Source organism: Lacerta agilis, chromosome 10 (assembly GCF_009819535.1).
Source record: "Lacerta agilis isolate rLacAgi1 chromosome 10, rLacAgi1.pri, whole genome shotgun sequence".
NCBI classification, from domain to species: Eukaryota; Metazoa; Chordata; class Lepidosauria; order Squamata; family Lacertidae; genus Lacerta; species Lacerta agilis.
In genome coordinates this window covers 68,161,803-68,175,612 of record NC_046321.1, presented here as the reverse complement: position 1 = coordinate 68,175,612, position 13,810 = coordinate 68,161,803, and the positions used below count along the sequence as shown (strand labels likewise).

The window sequence follows — 13,810 nt, the reverse complement described above, 5'->3', positions numbered from 1 at the left end:
TCAGTTGCTTCAGACACCAGGCAGGTGAGAAATGCTTTTAAGCCAGTCATTAAAATAAAGGACACCAAAAAAGGAGTGCATGACTGGTACAGAGGGAAACACAGCTTGTGCCGGCCACTGACCACATACCCATCCATCCTGGGTTCTTGCTTCTTGGTCAAGTTAGTTTTTTGTGGGATGTCAGGACCTGCCTGCTATTTCACTAGACAGACGAGGTTTTCCTCCTTCCTTCTCCTAATGCGGCAGCTAGACTGGTGACTGGGAGTGGCTGCCGGGACCACATAACACCGGTTCTGAGAGATCTACATTGGCTCCCAGTATGTTTCCGAGCACAATTCAAAGTGTTGGTGCTGACCTTTAAAGCCCTAAACGGCCTCGGTCCTGTATACCTGAAGGAGCGTCTCCACCCCCATCGTTCAGCCCGGACACTGAGATCCAGCGCCGAGGGCCTTCTGTCGTTTCCCTCACTGCGAGAAGCAAAGCTACAGGGAACCAGGCAGAGGGCCTTCTCGGTTGCGGTGTCCACCCTATGGAACTCCCTCTCTTCAGATGTCAAAGAGATAGACAACTACCAGACATTTAGAGGACATCTGAAGGCAGCCCTGTTTAGGGAAGCTTTTAATGTGTGATATTTTAATGTATGTGATTTTTGTTGGAAGCCGCCCAGAGTGGCTGGGGAAATCCAGCCAGATGGGCGGGGTACTAATAATAATAATAATAATAATAATAATAATAAGTTAAACAGCCTGATCAGGCCTCTGGGACTCAAGGGAGGTGGGCCTGGGCCTGCCTAAGCTGTTTACAGTAAGTGTGCCTGGAGGTAAGGTTCACAGACATACGTCTTGAGTTTTTAAAAAACTCCTCCTGATTATATGAGGTTTCAGGAGCGAACAAAGGGAAAATGTGTATTCTCCTTACCCCAGCCTCAAACCTCCCTCCACCCATGTAAGTCCCCAATAAGGGTTTGTTTCAGGCTGGCTGGAGACCTAACCAGGTACGTTCCTGCGAGGGGCTGGGGATGTGCTGCAACATTCGGCTGTCACAGTCCAATTCTAAAAGGCTGAACAAATCCATGACATGCTTCTTCTTTGTTCTCCAGTGGTGACATAACCTTGTAACCAATCTTCAATTGTTTGGGCATGCACTTTTTATGGACAGGCATCAAACAGCTGCCAAGTACTACAATTCTATGATTCTGTGAATTTGTCTAATTTGTCTACATTCAAACATATTGCTGGTCAAACACTTTCACCGGCTGGCTGTTGTCCATTTATAAAGGTGTACTCCATCTCTTGGTTTTAGGGTGAAAGGCATGGGTTATTATGGCTTATTATTATGGGTCTTAGCAACTGTTAGGCTTGCCATATGCATTGACTGTCAGTGGATGAATATGAACCATGAAAATAGGTTTACCAAAGTTACTAGTCCATCCATATCCACAGACCTCTGCTGTTTATTTGTGGCCAAAAGAAGAGCCAAGTTGTGTAAAACTTTAGTACCTGGTTGCCTGGAGATGTTGTATACAGTGCTGGTACATAAATGTTTAAAAGCCTGACCTATGGAGATATATATTTTATAAGACTGGATTATATAGCCAGTGAAAAATCCAATGAGCCTCTATTAATCTTTGTTATTGCATAGAGATGTAACATACAAACTTGCTTTCCTGTGTACTTTCACTCCTGCACGTGTGTCTTCAAAAATCAGTGGAACTTGTGTACAGATAAGAAGGCACAGGGTTAGATCACTGTCACAACTACAACCAATTCATTGCCAAAGCTGCAGATCGTGTCAAATGTTGTCAACACGTCAGATCAATCGATCTCATCATTGCAGACTGCCCCGAAGACTGCCCTGTGCTGTGAAATATTGATTACCTAGCAAGTCCAGATCAAATGGCAAAAATGATCTATAATAAATTATCAAAGCTAGTTAATCCAACACCTCAATCTCCTTATTATGCAGCCTGTTTTGTTGAATGATTCATGCTCTCATTTGCTAGGACAAAAAACTGCTCCCTAGTGAGACATTGGACAGAAATACCTTAGTTACAGTATTTGTGGGCAGAATAGTAAAAACAAGCTATAACAAACAGATGCATTCACTGCACTCTTGAGGCGTAGGATGTGCCTGGGAAAAGAGGAGCTGGGGAGAGCGGGGGGCAATCGCAGTGGTTCTTTGTGCCTCCTCCATGAGATGTCCGGAGGGTGGCCACGTGAGAATGGGTCTCATCTACAGCAGCTCCTCATTCAATCAATGATTAAAAAACATGAAATAATATATCAACTTTTTTGTCACAGCCAATTTCCATAATAAAAGATCACAGACCTCCTGTAAGGTTAATGACCCCCCCCCCCATGTGTATTCGGATGCTTGCAGGTAAAAACGGACATTTCCTTGGATCTGGCAACTGACCATGATGTAGAGAAGCTCAGGGCATAAGGTGGTTGTGCTGGGGTACTTCCATTTATTGCCATATAAGCTATTTTTACTGAAGCACAAACCACTCTAGAATAGAGATGGTGACAATGTTTTTTCCAAACCAGGCTCAGAAATCAACCATGGCAAGGTCCCTAAAACCCTTACCCCCCCCCAAAAAAGAGGGGAGAGTTTTTACTATTCCTTAACATCTGATCCCATTCAAATTGAAATCTGAGTGCAGGATAAATCCCCAGCTTCCCTTCTGCCCATCTGCATTGCCTCCTCTACTACAAGCAACAATGCCAGGGTCAGATGCTTTCCTGTTCCAGCAACATTTTTGTAGTGCCCTCATCAGAGGAGTGTTGTTAATCGTTTTACCTGTAAAGTTGACTTTCAGTAGGTAGTCTTTGTAGAGCTTCTTGCCATCCAAATGCTTCATGGCATCACAGAGTTTGGTTGTGTTTGGACACATGGTCCGTTGCATTTTATGCAGGGCGTGCGCCATCGCATATACCGCGTTCACCACAAACATGATCTTGGACTCTTGTTCGTAGTTGGAACTGTTGATAGATAAATGTTTGTCACACGTTTTTCTGTGGGGTTTCCTGTTCTGGAGGCTGCACTGAAATTTCTGCTCCCAAAAGTCCTTGAACCAGGGGTTGCGATGGTTAGTGTAAGGGGTGAGGCTTTGGAAGTGCCGGTCGAATTCTTTAACTGGATGAGAAGCAAGCTCGAGAGTTATTGCGCCATAAGCAACGTGCTCATTGCCCTTCACAACGCTTTCCTGTGCTCCCCACCCGTCACTGGCAACCCACGTGAAGGAAACGTTGAATCGGTTGGCTGCAGCAATGAGCTCCCGGGAGTCATCACTGCGCATGAAGAGGACGACCACCTTGGCATTGGGTTTCTGGAGCAGCTCTCGGATGACGCTGTCATAGGACTTCCGAATATTGGAGCGGCCAACCTTCTCGGAGGTGGCAATGCATATATTTCGGAGGCGTGCCTCTTGCTCAAATGCTTCAATGCCTGTTTCGCCATAGTCTCCTTCAGAAGCGACGGTTGACACGTAAGTCCAGTTAAAGAACCGTAGGATCTCAGCCATGGCTTTGGCTTGGTAGAAGTCAGGCGGCACCGTCCGTGCAAAGTAGTCGTAGCGAGACTTGTCACTCAGCTTGGCACTAGTCGAGGCGTAGCTTATCTGAGGAATCTGGAAAAGCCTGAGCAAGTTTGCAACCTAGGAAGAAGAACATCCATATTAGCTCACAAGACCCCACTGCAACCATGAGCAGGGGGCAGATCCAGAGCATTTGTTTAAAGCACATTCGACATACACTTAAAGTACACAACTTCCTCCCTAAATAATGGGAACTGTAGTTTTCTCCTCACAAAGCTACGATTTCTGGCACTCTTAACAAACTACAGCTTTAAGGTTTAGTTTGGGGAAGTCACACACTTTGAATATTGAATTTTGCTTTTAAATATACGGGGTGGATCTGCCCCACATGGCAGATGATGACAGTTTTACACATATTGGTTCCAGATGTATTAGAGGGAATATATGGTGAAAATTTCTCCTTGCAGGGTTTGGGGGTCCCCCTCCCCAGGACATATATATACAGTATTTTAAAGGTGTTTTCTAAAACAATACAATATATCTTAGGATTCTGCCACCACATTCTGATGCAGATGTCGGCCAGGCTTGAATGTGGAAGTTTATTGTGTTTGAGGGTACCTGAAAGGTTACTTTCTAGAGTTTTATGTGTGCTGGCTCTTTCCTGCAGGCAAATCAGCTACTCAAACTTACTATCATCAAGTGAGCAACATTCATGTTAAAATGCTTTTTGACATTTTATCCAAGGAGCTGTAAAGTGGTAGTCTGAGAAAGTCACCGAGTTATTTACTCAGGCCCCAGTCAATAGATATTAAAATTATACAGTGCATTCATGGAAATTTGAGAGCTAAATCTGTTAATTGCATCACTAGGATATTCTAAGAAGCTTTTATTGCATTCGCTTAAAACAGATTCTCTAACCACATTGGTGCCTGCAGGGAAAAAAAATTAAGAAAAAATAACCCTGAAAAATGAAACTGTGCCTGTTCAGAATTATTGCCTGCCAGCCATCTTGGATATTAAACTCTAAAAATCTAGCTAAATATTCATTATCTGCTATTATAGCACCCCAGGAAAGCAGTGCCTTAAAGCCTCTTATGACTTGATTAGCAAAGCAGAACAGTCAGAGCGGAGGCACTTTCCTTCCAAAGGAGGCCCCTGATTCGCACCTTGTTTATGCCAACTTTACAGCATCGCCATTCCATCTGCGGAGGAACATGGACATCCACCCCCCACCCCAGTGCCCTCCTGCCACGGACATAGCCCTGTATTTTGCAAAGGCTGTGCTCTCAGACAACCTGCAGGCCTAAAGGTCCTGCCCACAGGGGAGGGGGCCTGCAGGAACGTGTGGGTGATTCCCTGCTCTGGCCTTGGCTTCTATGGCACTGGACAATTTCCACCTTTAAACACTCTAAAATCAAACTTGGTCGGGTGTAGCAGTCTCTCTCATTTTATTTGTGAAAGCGTGCCTCAGGTGCCTAGGGAACCCTGTCCATTTTCATGTTGTCCTCTGTATGCAGCGCTCATGTGCAGAGCATGGACCCCAGCAGAACACACACCACAGGGGCTTCCTGGAGGGGATCTGCTAAGAACATCTGCTCAGGCACAGGCTCTCCCATGTGATTGGGACCCCAGTTGTGCAGGGACTCCTGGTGACATGGAGATCTGACCTGCTGTTCACCTGGATATCAAATGCTTTCTTCTGCTCCGGAAGCTGGGCCCGAACCAATGGCTTCACGTTAAAAGAAAATAGATTTTGACTAAACATCAGGGTGAGCTTTCTGACAGACAGAGCTGTTCAACAGTGGAACGATCTCCCTTGAGAGGTGATCAACTCTCCTTCCTTGGAGGTTTTTAAGCAGAGGTTGGGTGGCCATCTGTCATGTATGATCTAGTTGAGATTCCAGCATTGCAGGGGGTTGGGCTAGATGACCATCAAGGTCTCTTCCAACTCTACAATTCTATGATTCTATGAAAGTGTAGGTGTTGAAAGAGCAGGCCCAGCAAAGCACATGCCATCAGGGAGAAATGGGGGGGGGGGGTTCCAACTTGGACCAGCTCAGTCTGAACATTTGTCTGCTGTTTGTTCTCTCCCCCAGGTATTTGGTGATTTAAGTCACACATCTTGCTTGAGGCTTGGTTCTCAGGCATAAGCTGAAGAATGAAAAGAAAGGGCCCTCAGCCTGTGGCTCTCAGGTGGTGGATCACAGCCGGGGCAGAACCTGGAGATGCCTGAAGATCCCTGGAGGTCATGTCCAACCCCCTGCAATGCAGGAGTCTCAACTCAAGGATCCCTGACAGATGGCCACCCAACTTCTGCTTAAAGACCTCCAAGGAAGGAGCATCCACCATCTCCTGAGGGAGACCTTTCCACTGTCCAACAGCTCTTCACAATACTTCTGAACTTCTCTCCATCCAAGGGTTTGGCAGTTCAGGTAACATACTGTGGCCAATAGCTATGTCTGTACTGTCAAACAGCTCTTACCATTAGAATGTCATTTCTGTTGGTGTACCAGGTGCCTTCACCATTGTTCTCTAATCTGGTGCTCTCTTGATGGTTTGGATTACAACTCCCGGCATCTTTAAACATTGGTAATGTCAGCTAGGGCTGCTGGAAGGTTCAAGCCTTTGGAGAGCACCAAGTTGGGAAAGTGTACTTCAGACTGTCTTTGGCCATTTCTTGATACCCTACAGTTATATGCTGGTTTCATTTGGAGCCAGGCTCTGATTATGGAGCAGGTGGGCTGGCTGGCTGGCTGGCTGTGTCCCCTCTCAAAAATGTCCCTGCAGCCACACATCCCAGCCCCTCCCCTCCCCCACTACGCCCCTGTCCAGCTTTTATGGAGCTGTTGAGTCTACAGAACTGAGAAGTGAGACTGTTTATATGACCAATAAGGCCTCAGAATTCTGGAATACCCTCTAAGGTGGTGGAGATGCCTACATGGTTGGATAGTTAGCGAATACTGAAAAGTGTGAACTATATTAATCAAATCCTATTTAGAAATTGTTACTAAACCAGACTGGGAGAATCCAAATTGCATCCAAAATGAAATGACATGAAAAATCTGGAAGGAAAGCACAGCTGATTGAATGGAATTACATTAGAAGAGCTCAGGAATGAGGGGCGCATGAGAAGAATGATACTGTATTCTTCCTTCGCTAGCAAAGCTAAATTCACACAGTGCTATCCCTCCACTGGTCTTTCTAGGCAAACTGTTGCTGCCATCTCTCTTTCAAGTTCACATTAGATTTTTTTTTTTTACTATTGACTGTGTGTGTGTCAAGATGCTCATTGCTTATTTACCATTGGGGGTGGGGGGAGATGATGAGGGAAGCAAGAATCTGGCAGGAGAAGGAAAGGATCAGACTGACAGCTGTCCAGGCAGAATTTGCAGGGCATTGTAAATATTGCTGCAAATTACAACAAAGGCAGAAACGGAGGTGCTCCTTGTTGGAATAGCTCAGCTCAGCACACATTATCACTCTGCTTTCACAATGTTTATCATGAAACATGCAGTGAGGGTGAGCTATGAGCCTCAAGACACATCCTGTGGAGCCTTCCTGCTGATTTTCACAAGGATATTCAAGAGAAGGTGGCTTCAAACTGACTTCACGCACTGCCCATATTTAAGCAATATGATGCCCCTGTTTCCCTTTGTTCTCTTTGACAGGCAGTTTTGGAACAATGATGGTGATTGAACATCCCACTCCAAAGATTAATGAAAGCAAGCCACCCCCACCCCCCAACAGAACACGAAGTGAGAGAGCACACAGAAAGACCCTGCTTCAGCCGGCAGTTAAAGGATCTTAACAATACAAGGAGGAAGGCTTTCTCTGCCTGAGACATTGGAGCAGGGGTAGGCAACCTAAGGCCCGGGGCTGGATGTGGCCCAATCGCCTTCTCAATCCGGCCTGCAGATGGTCAGCGTGTTTTTACATGAGTAGAATGTGTCCTTTTATTTAAAATGCATCTCTGGGTTATTTGTGGGGCCTGCCTGGTGTTTTTACATGAGTAGAATGTGTGCTGTTATGCATCCCTGGGTGATTTGTGGGGCATAGGAATTCGTTCATTCCCCCCCCCCAAAAAAATATAGTCCGGCCCACCACATGGTCTGAGGGACGGTGGACTGGCCCACGGCTGAAAACGGGTGCTGACCCCTGCCTTGGAGAGCAGCTGCATTGAGGAAAACACTGGGCTAGATAGACCTAGCTCAGGGCAAGTGGATTTCATATGTTCCATTTGCGGCAGAGAAGCAGGGAGTTCTTTGGATGTGCATACATCTAAAACTTCCAATGTGTGGAAGTGTGGGGTTTTGATGTGAGGGTACATCCCTAGGCAAACCCCCTGTGGAAGCCTCAGACGAAGATCAGAGCCAGGGGGGGAGGAGGTGGGACGTGGCAGACAGATCAGGGGATGAAGGGGAACACAATGGTGGGGTGCTGACAGGTGAGAGAGAGGAAGAAGAGGCAGCTGGGAAGGGGGGTGAGGCTGTATTCAGCTCCCCTCCCCACTTGTATCCAGCAGCTTTTGCAGAACAAAGAGCACAGGGAACATAGCCCCCCCTCCGCCCAATGGAGTTTAAGATTGCAGGGGAAACAGCCAGACGGGGAGGAGACAGGCAGAAGTGGGAGGCTCAGATGGTCAGTTTGAGCAACTGCTTTACCAGGGCCAGTCTTGCCCATAGGATTCTGTTTGAATTCCATTTCCTTGAATAAAGAATCACCTTTATTGCTCATCTCTGAGTCTCAGTGCTGACCTGCAGTTGAACCAGCCCTGACACCCCCTATGTCAGGCATAGGGAACCTTTTTGGCTTTGTGCACCCAGTTTGACTGCCCACCTGTCAGTCGCCTGACATCACAGGTGCTTTGAAGTCCTGAACTTGGGCCTTCAAAGCACCACAGGAAGCCCAGGCATCAGGTGCTGGAGGGAATTGCCTGATCCAGGAGACTTCAGCTCTAATGCCCATCAACTCTGTCACCCACCGGCCTATTGATTTCTAATTTAGGAGTGTATATTTAAGACTCTTAAACTCTCTTTGGGCATTCAGTGCTCCCCCATGAATGGGGGTGGCCCCACTCATGCTGCCATTCTAGGCTTTGCCACCCTCCATATTCTGGAAGGTCAATGCCCACAGCAGGAACATGCAGGATGGCCAGGGTTCAAAATTATGTGGAGCAGCTTCCTTCTGTAGATGTTCCCTCTTCAATGCATGGATGATGGTGGGGCTGGGCATTGGGATGCTCTGGAGCAGCTGGGCCTAGGCAGCAAGGCCTTGCTCACCCTCAGGCAATTCTAATCACGTGAAGGAACTGAAAGCCCAAATAGGTTCAACAGATATTTACACATGGAAGGACCATGCCACTAGAGCAGAGATGTACTGTAGCATAGTGACTAAAAGGGACACATCAGTGGTGGTGCCTGCATGTGCAACTTCCTTTGAGGTGCATCTGGCCCCAACTCTCCATACAGTTTTAGGTGGCTGGTTAGGACACACCTTTTATGGTTACTGGAGGAGACAGACCTGATTAGACAAAGGAATTCATTCCTGCTGCTCCTATTAGTAATTGTGATTTAGGGATTTGTTGCATTGTTGTTGTTGCTTTTAAATGGATTTTATGTATTCTTTTAATTTTATTTGACCACTGTTGTAAAATGTGGCTTATGCAAAAAAAATAAATAAAAAATAGCATATAAATAATCTAAATCAGGGTTGGGGATCTGGATCTGGCTAAAACTCCAGATCCTTATCTCTCCCACCCCAACAGGCCAATTTGACAGGTGGGCACCTGATGTTACAGTGCTATCAGGTGACCCCCTTCATCCGTACATAAACCATGTAGGCTTAAGCATGCAACACATGACCCCTGAAGTACTGAAATCAGCTCGTGGTTGGAACTTCAAAATGCCACACACAAGTCTCTGCAGGTTCAGATGATCAGTGGAGCCTGCAACCCCCCCCCCCCTTTTTTGACTCAAAGAGATATTTACTTGCCCCACACCTGACACGTAAGACAGGTGGCAGTGGCATGGCCAACATGGCTTCATGAGCCAAATGGCGAGGCCTGGTGGGTCTGCTTTAGATTTCCCACTGCTGCTAGAAGAGTTGGTTTTTTTTAATCAGCTGACAATCAGGAAATCGCAGATGCATATTTTTTTCTCTGCCCACCTTATGTGTGGGTGGTGTAGAGTCACGCCTCCATGTAACCTTAGATACTGTGTTACATGCATCATGGGAGGCAGGGTGCCTGCTCACCTCTCCACAGTCCAAGGAAAGTCCCTGCCTATTCAGTGTGTGCTCTACAGAGCAGTGTGCATGCACATATCAGCCCTGTCTACCTGAGTTGTTGTGATCATGGTTTTATGCTGAATGGTCACAGAATGGCAACCTTACTGAACATAGAGTGCATATAGAGTGCCCCAGATGGGCAGGGTGGTATTACTACTACTAGTAGTAGTAGTAGTTTGCTTGAGCAAACTTTCAGATCCACAGCTGTTATTTCTTTTCCAGAAAAAAATCTTTTCAACTGGACCCTTATCCCGCCTTCTAGCACTGAGGCCGTTTGCTATTGATCTCAGGAGGAAGGTCTGCTTGAGTCAGAAGCTTGTAAACACATATAGCTGGTACAAAATGCATTACTTGTTACACCTTTATAATTTCAAGTCATGAAGGAGAGCCTGAGCATTTGGAACTGGACAATGTACTACAGTGCTCTGAGCCTTCTGTTAGCCGTGGAAACTAGATGAGATGACCCCAAAGGTCTACAGTCCTTAATGCCATTTCTTTGATTCTAAGGTGGGTACTATTAGTCCCACAAGTGATTTATGCCAGTTTCACTAGAAGAGGAATCCAATATATTTGTAAGTTTCATTATTCCATATTGCAAGGTCCTGCCCCCTAGACTGAGTTCTTTAATAACAAAAGTCTACTACAGCTCCAGAGCACCCAGACGTTCTTGGAGAGGAGCAACTTATTCTCCCCAAGCCTCCCTTTGTCTGGAAACCGTTAGAGTCCACCTTGAAGATCTAGCTGAAGTGGGCCCTTCTATGAGAGTCTTCTCAAATAGCCTGTGTAGGGTGGGGTGTGGGGAACTGGAGAATAGTGCGCCCTTATTCTTCCCTGTCAGGCACTACTTCCATGTCACACTGTCACTCTTGCTTTTGCTGGTGGCCCTCTCCACCAGCAGAATTGTCCCATTTCAAGACATCTCTGGGACAGCAGTGTTCCTCCATCACTTCCAGCCTTGGCTCTGTTTACATCTAGCTGATTGTGCGGGAAGGACATCAGAGGGCCTACAGGTGCAGTGTACCCAAGTGAGCAGAACTGGAGACAACTGTGTTGGTTTAAGACTCAATGAAAGAGGGCAAATTTAAACACCACAGAGCTGCTTTCCACAGCAACTGGTAACAAGGACACGTTCCAGCTAGGCAAAAGAGCTCAAAGAGCCAAGCGAGTGAGGGGTGTCTCTTGGGGAGAGAAACAAATAGAGAGGCCAGGAGGACAACATTTGGTCTCTAGGCCAGAGGTGACTCCCCTCCTAATATTTGAAGTGACCCCATACTGAATCAGATCATTGGCCCATCCTTACCCCAGTATTGCCAACTCTGATTGGCAGTGGCTCACCATATGCTCAAGTGCAGGAGTTGTTGTTTTTTAAATCTAGAGTCTGCCTGAGAGCCTGGAGATGCCAGGGGTTGAATTTAGGACTTTGTGTATGTCAAGCATGTGCTCCAAACTAAGTTAGGGTAAACACAACATCACACATTGATCCAAGTTTGACTAGAGGAGACATTTCCAAATTGAACTCAGTATTCTTACGTCAAAGTCATCCATAGCAGAATTGAACTCAGCTTGGTCCACCACTTGCAATGTGAAGGCAATTCCTGGGCTTTTGGAAGGAGAATGCCCTCTCTTTCCACTAGTCCTAATTCAGGCATAAAGCTAGATAAGGAAAGGAGATGACCTCCTGCTCCTGCCAGTGAATATCATGCTTCAGGGTTATCCTCTGTGGTCAAATGATGATCACCAATATTCATCAGCAAGTCTCTCAAACTCCCCTTCACTCTTGTGGTTTCTCTGCCCTTTTATACCCAAAGCCACACACCGCCCATCCTTTGCAGCCCTGGTTATCCAGCAGTCCTTTCCTGCCTGCTAGCTGAGTGTAATTCAGGTGGCTCTGCCTGACAAGAGCTGCTACACTTTCCAGCTCCTTTTGGCGTGAACCTCAGCTGGGTAGCATGACCCACATGTCTGGTTCTTCCCTGACACCCACATGGGCCCATGAGTGTTTCCCCTTTGGATTCCGTAGAGTAGATAAAAGGGCATTGAGATGGATGACTTGTTCTTAAGAGTTAAGATATCTCACCTGTATGGAGACGCTGCTGTAAGAACCTCCAATGACTCCCGCAATGAGTAGTGGGATGTTTTCTTGAATCGCGTACGACCCATCAGGACACATATACTCAGCTTCATCCACTTTAGTCAAAGAAGCCCTGACAAACTCCAGAGACTGTTCTAATGCATACGTGTCCCGGGAGCAAGTGTCCAAAATGTGAACTCCAAGCTTAATTCCTGGGAGCAAGGAGCTGTCTCTGTTGATCTCATCAATCGCAAACAACATTGCCTCCAAACGCTGGATGCCTCGGTCTTCATTGATTCTCCCACATTCTTCTGCTCCACTGCCCTTTTCCTTAATAGGGAACAGACCACCAAAAACCAGGTCTCCTTCAATCTTAATTTCTTTCCTCATAAAGTTGTGGTCACCTAGAGAAAGGAAGCCTCCTTTGGAAAATAAAGCCAGCGCAAGCACATGGAGCTTTACAAACATCTTTGTTGGTCCTCTTCTGACAGCTCTAAGAAGCATCTGTAGGTGTGCTAGTGACCTTCATTCCTTCCAGCGCATCGTGTGGCAATATGGAATGCCATCCCATGGGCGAGGGAGGCGCAAGCTGGCCAGATCTTCCATCAAGTCTCTAGAGAGATGAAAAATGGTTAGAAAAGCCTAAAGTAAGACGCATGGTGGCTTTCCCCCACTGAATACATACTGAGCTGGTCTTTAAGGTTTCAGAGGACTCTGAAAACATGTTCTGTGGTGTAGGAGTAACCATGCACCCAAGCCCTTCATCTCACAGCTCCTGAACATGTGGCACGAGGGCTTTGCAGAGATAGCCAAGTTCACGTCACAATTCCCACTCAAAAAAAAAGCACATGAGGGCAGGCAGTGATGTGGTGAGTGTAGGCGACGATTGTGCACACAGTGATACATGTGAAGCTCTGACATTTTATGAAATGGGCCTCTGTCCTTATGTCACAATGCAGTGAGAGTGATCTGTTAGCACAAAGAAGATTCAGCTGTGGAAAAGGAGAGCTCAGGAAAAAGAAAAGCCCCCTGCACCCAAATACTGGGCAGTACAAGTGTGATGCACATGGACCAATACACGCTGACTAACCAATGACCAGAGTTGCCAGCTCTGACAGTGTCAACCACATATTGGTGTGGTGTCAATCAAGACACCTGCTTTACCCTTCCTGGCTACATAACTGGGTAAGTGGCTTTCTGGTTCACTGTTCTGCCTGGGCACGTAAACATGGGTGTAGGCAAGGGGAGAGCAGGTTCATTGTCCTTGTCACAAACCCTACTCCTGTTCCTCTTCAGAATCCCCTAGTTTGCCCAAAGACCCTCTTCAGCCATGCTCTCCGAGGAAAACTCCCACATAGACACCATATATTGCTGAAATTAGGGGTGGCTAACATTTTTGGGGCCTAGAACCTCAGGGTGGGGCCGAACACTTTGATCAACATGCCAGTGGTAGGCAGGCCTATACAGATGGTAGGGAGGGCCAGGTACACCTGCTGTTGGCCTCAGAGGGCTAAACCAGCTTATGCTGTCATGCCAAGAATGCCCTGTGCCTCCCAGCTGACCAGGGACTTCTGCCCTGCACCTCAGACAAGCTCTGTATGGGCATGGTGCTCTCTCTCTCTCTCTCTCTCTCTCTCTCTCACACACACACACACACACACACACACACACAGCTGATCTGCACACATCAGCTGAGGAAGGAGGGTTATCTGAGAACTAGGGAGCAGTTGACTTGCATCACATCCGGTCAGTGGGCTGTCTATCCAAGCATTGCATCTACCTTTTTTTTGCCACTGCCCCTCAACATTTGTGGGGTTTTGAAGAAATATAAAAATTGGCTGGGGGGGACAGGGTACAGCAGATCCCCAAACTAGGGTTTAGCCATCCCTGTCTTAAATCCAAGAGGAGTTGTCTGGCAA

The 13,810-nt window shown here is 46.8% G+C and overlaps 1 protein-coding gene across 3 annotated transcripts in view; it reads right to left on the bottom strand.

Moving 5' to 3' along the window:
- The window catches only part of GRM3 (glutamate metabotropic receptor 3), a 93,473-nt gene that overhangs the window by 25,238 nt on the left and 54,425 nt on the right, over positions 1–13,810 (bottom strand). For all 3 annotated transcript variants that reach the window (XM_033162203.1, XM_033162202.1, XM_033162201.1), the window contains exons 2-3: positions 11,898–12,504; positions 2,800–3,655 (exon numbers count right to left, since the gene is read on the bottom strand). In XM_033162203.1, the coding sequence (XP_033018094.1) occupies positions 2,800–3,655; positions 11,898–12,395 (1,354 nt within the window). In that variant the 5' untranslated portion in view covers positions 12,396–12,504. The remainder of the gene's footprint in view (positions 1–2,799; positions 3,656–11,897; positions 12,505–13,810) is intronic.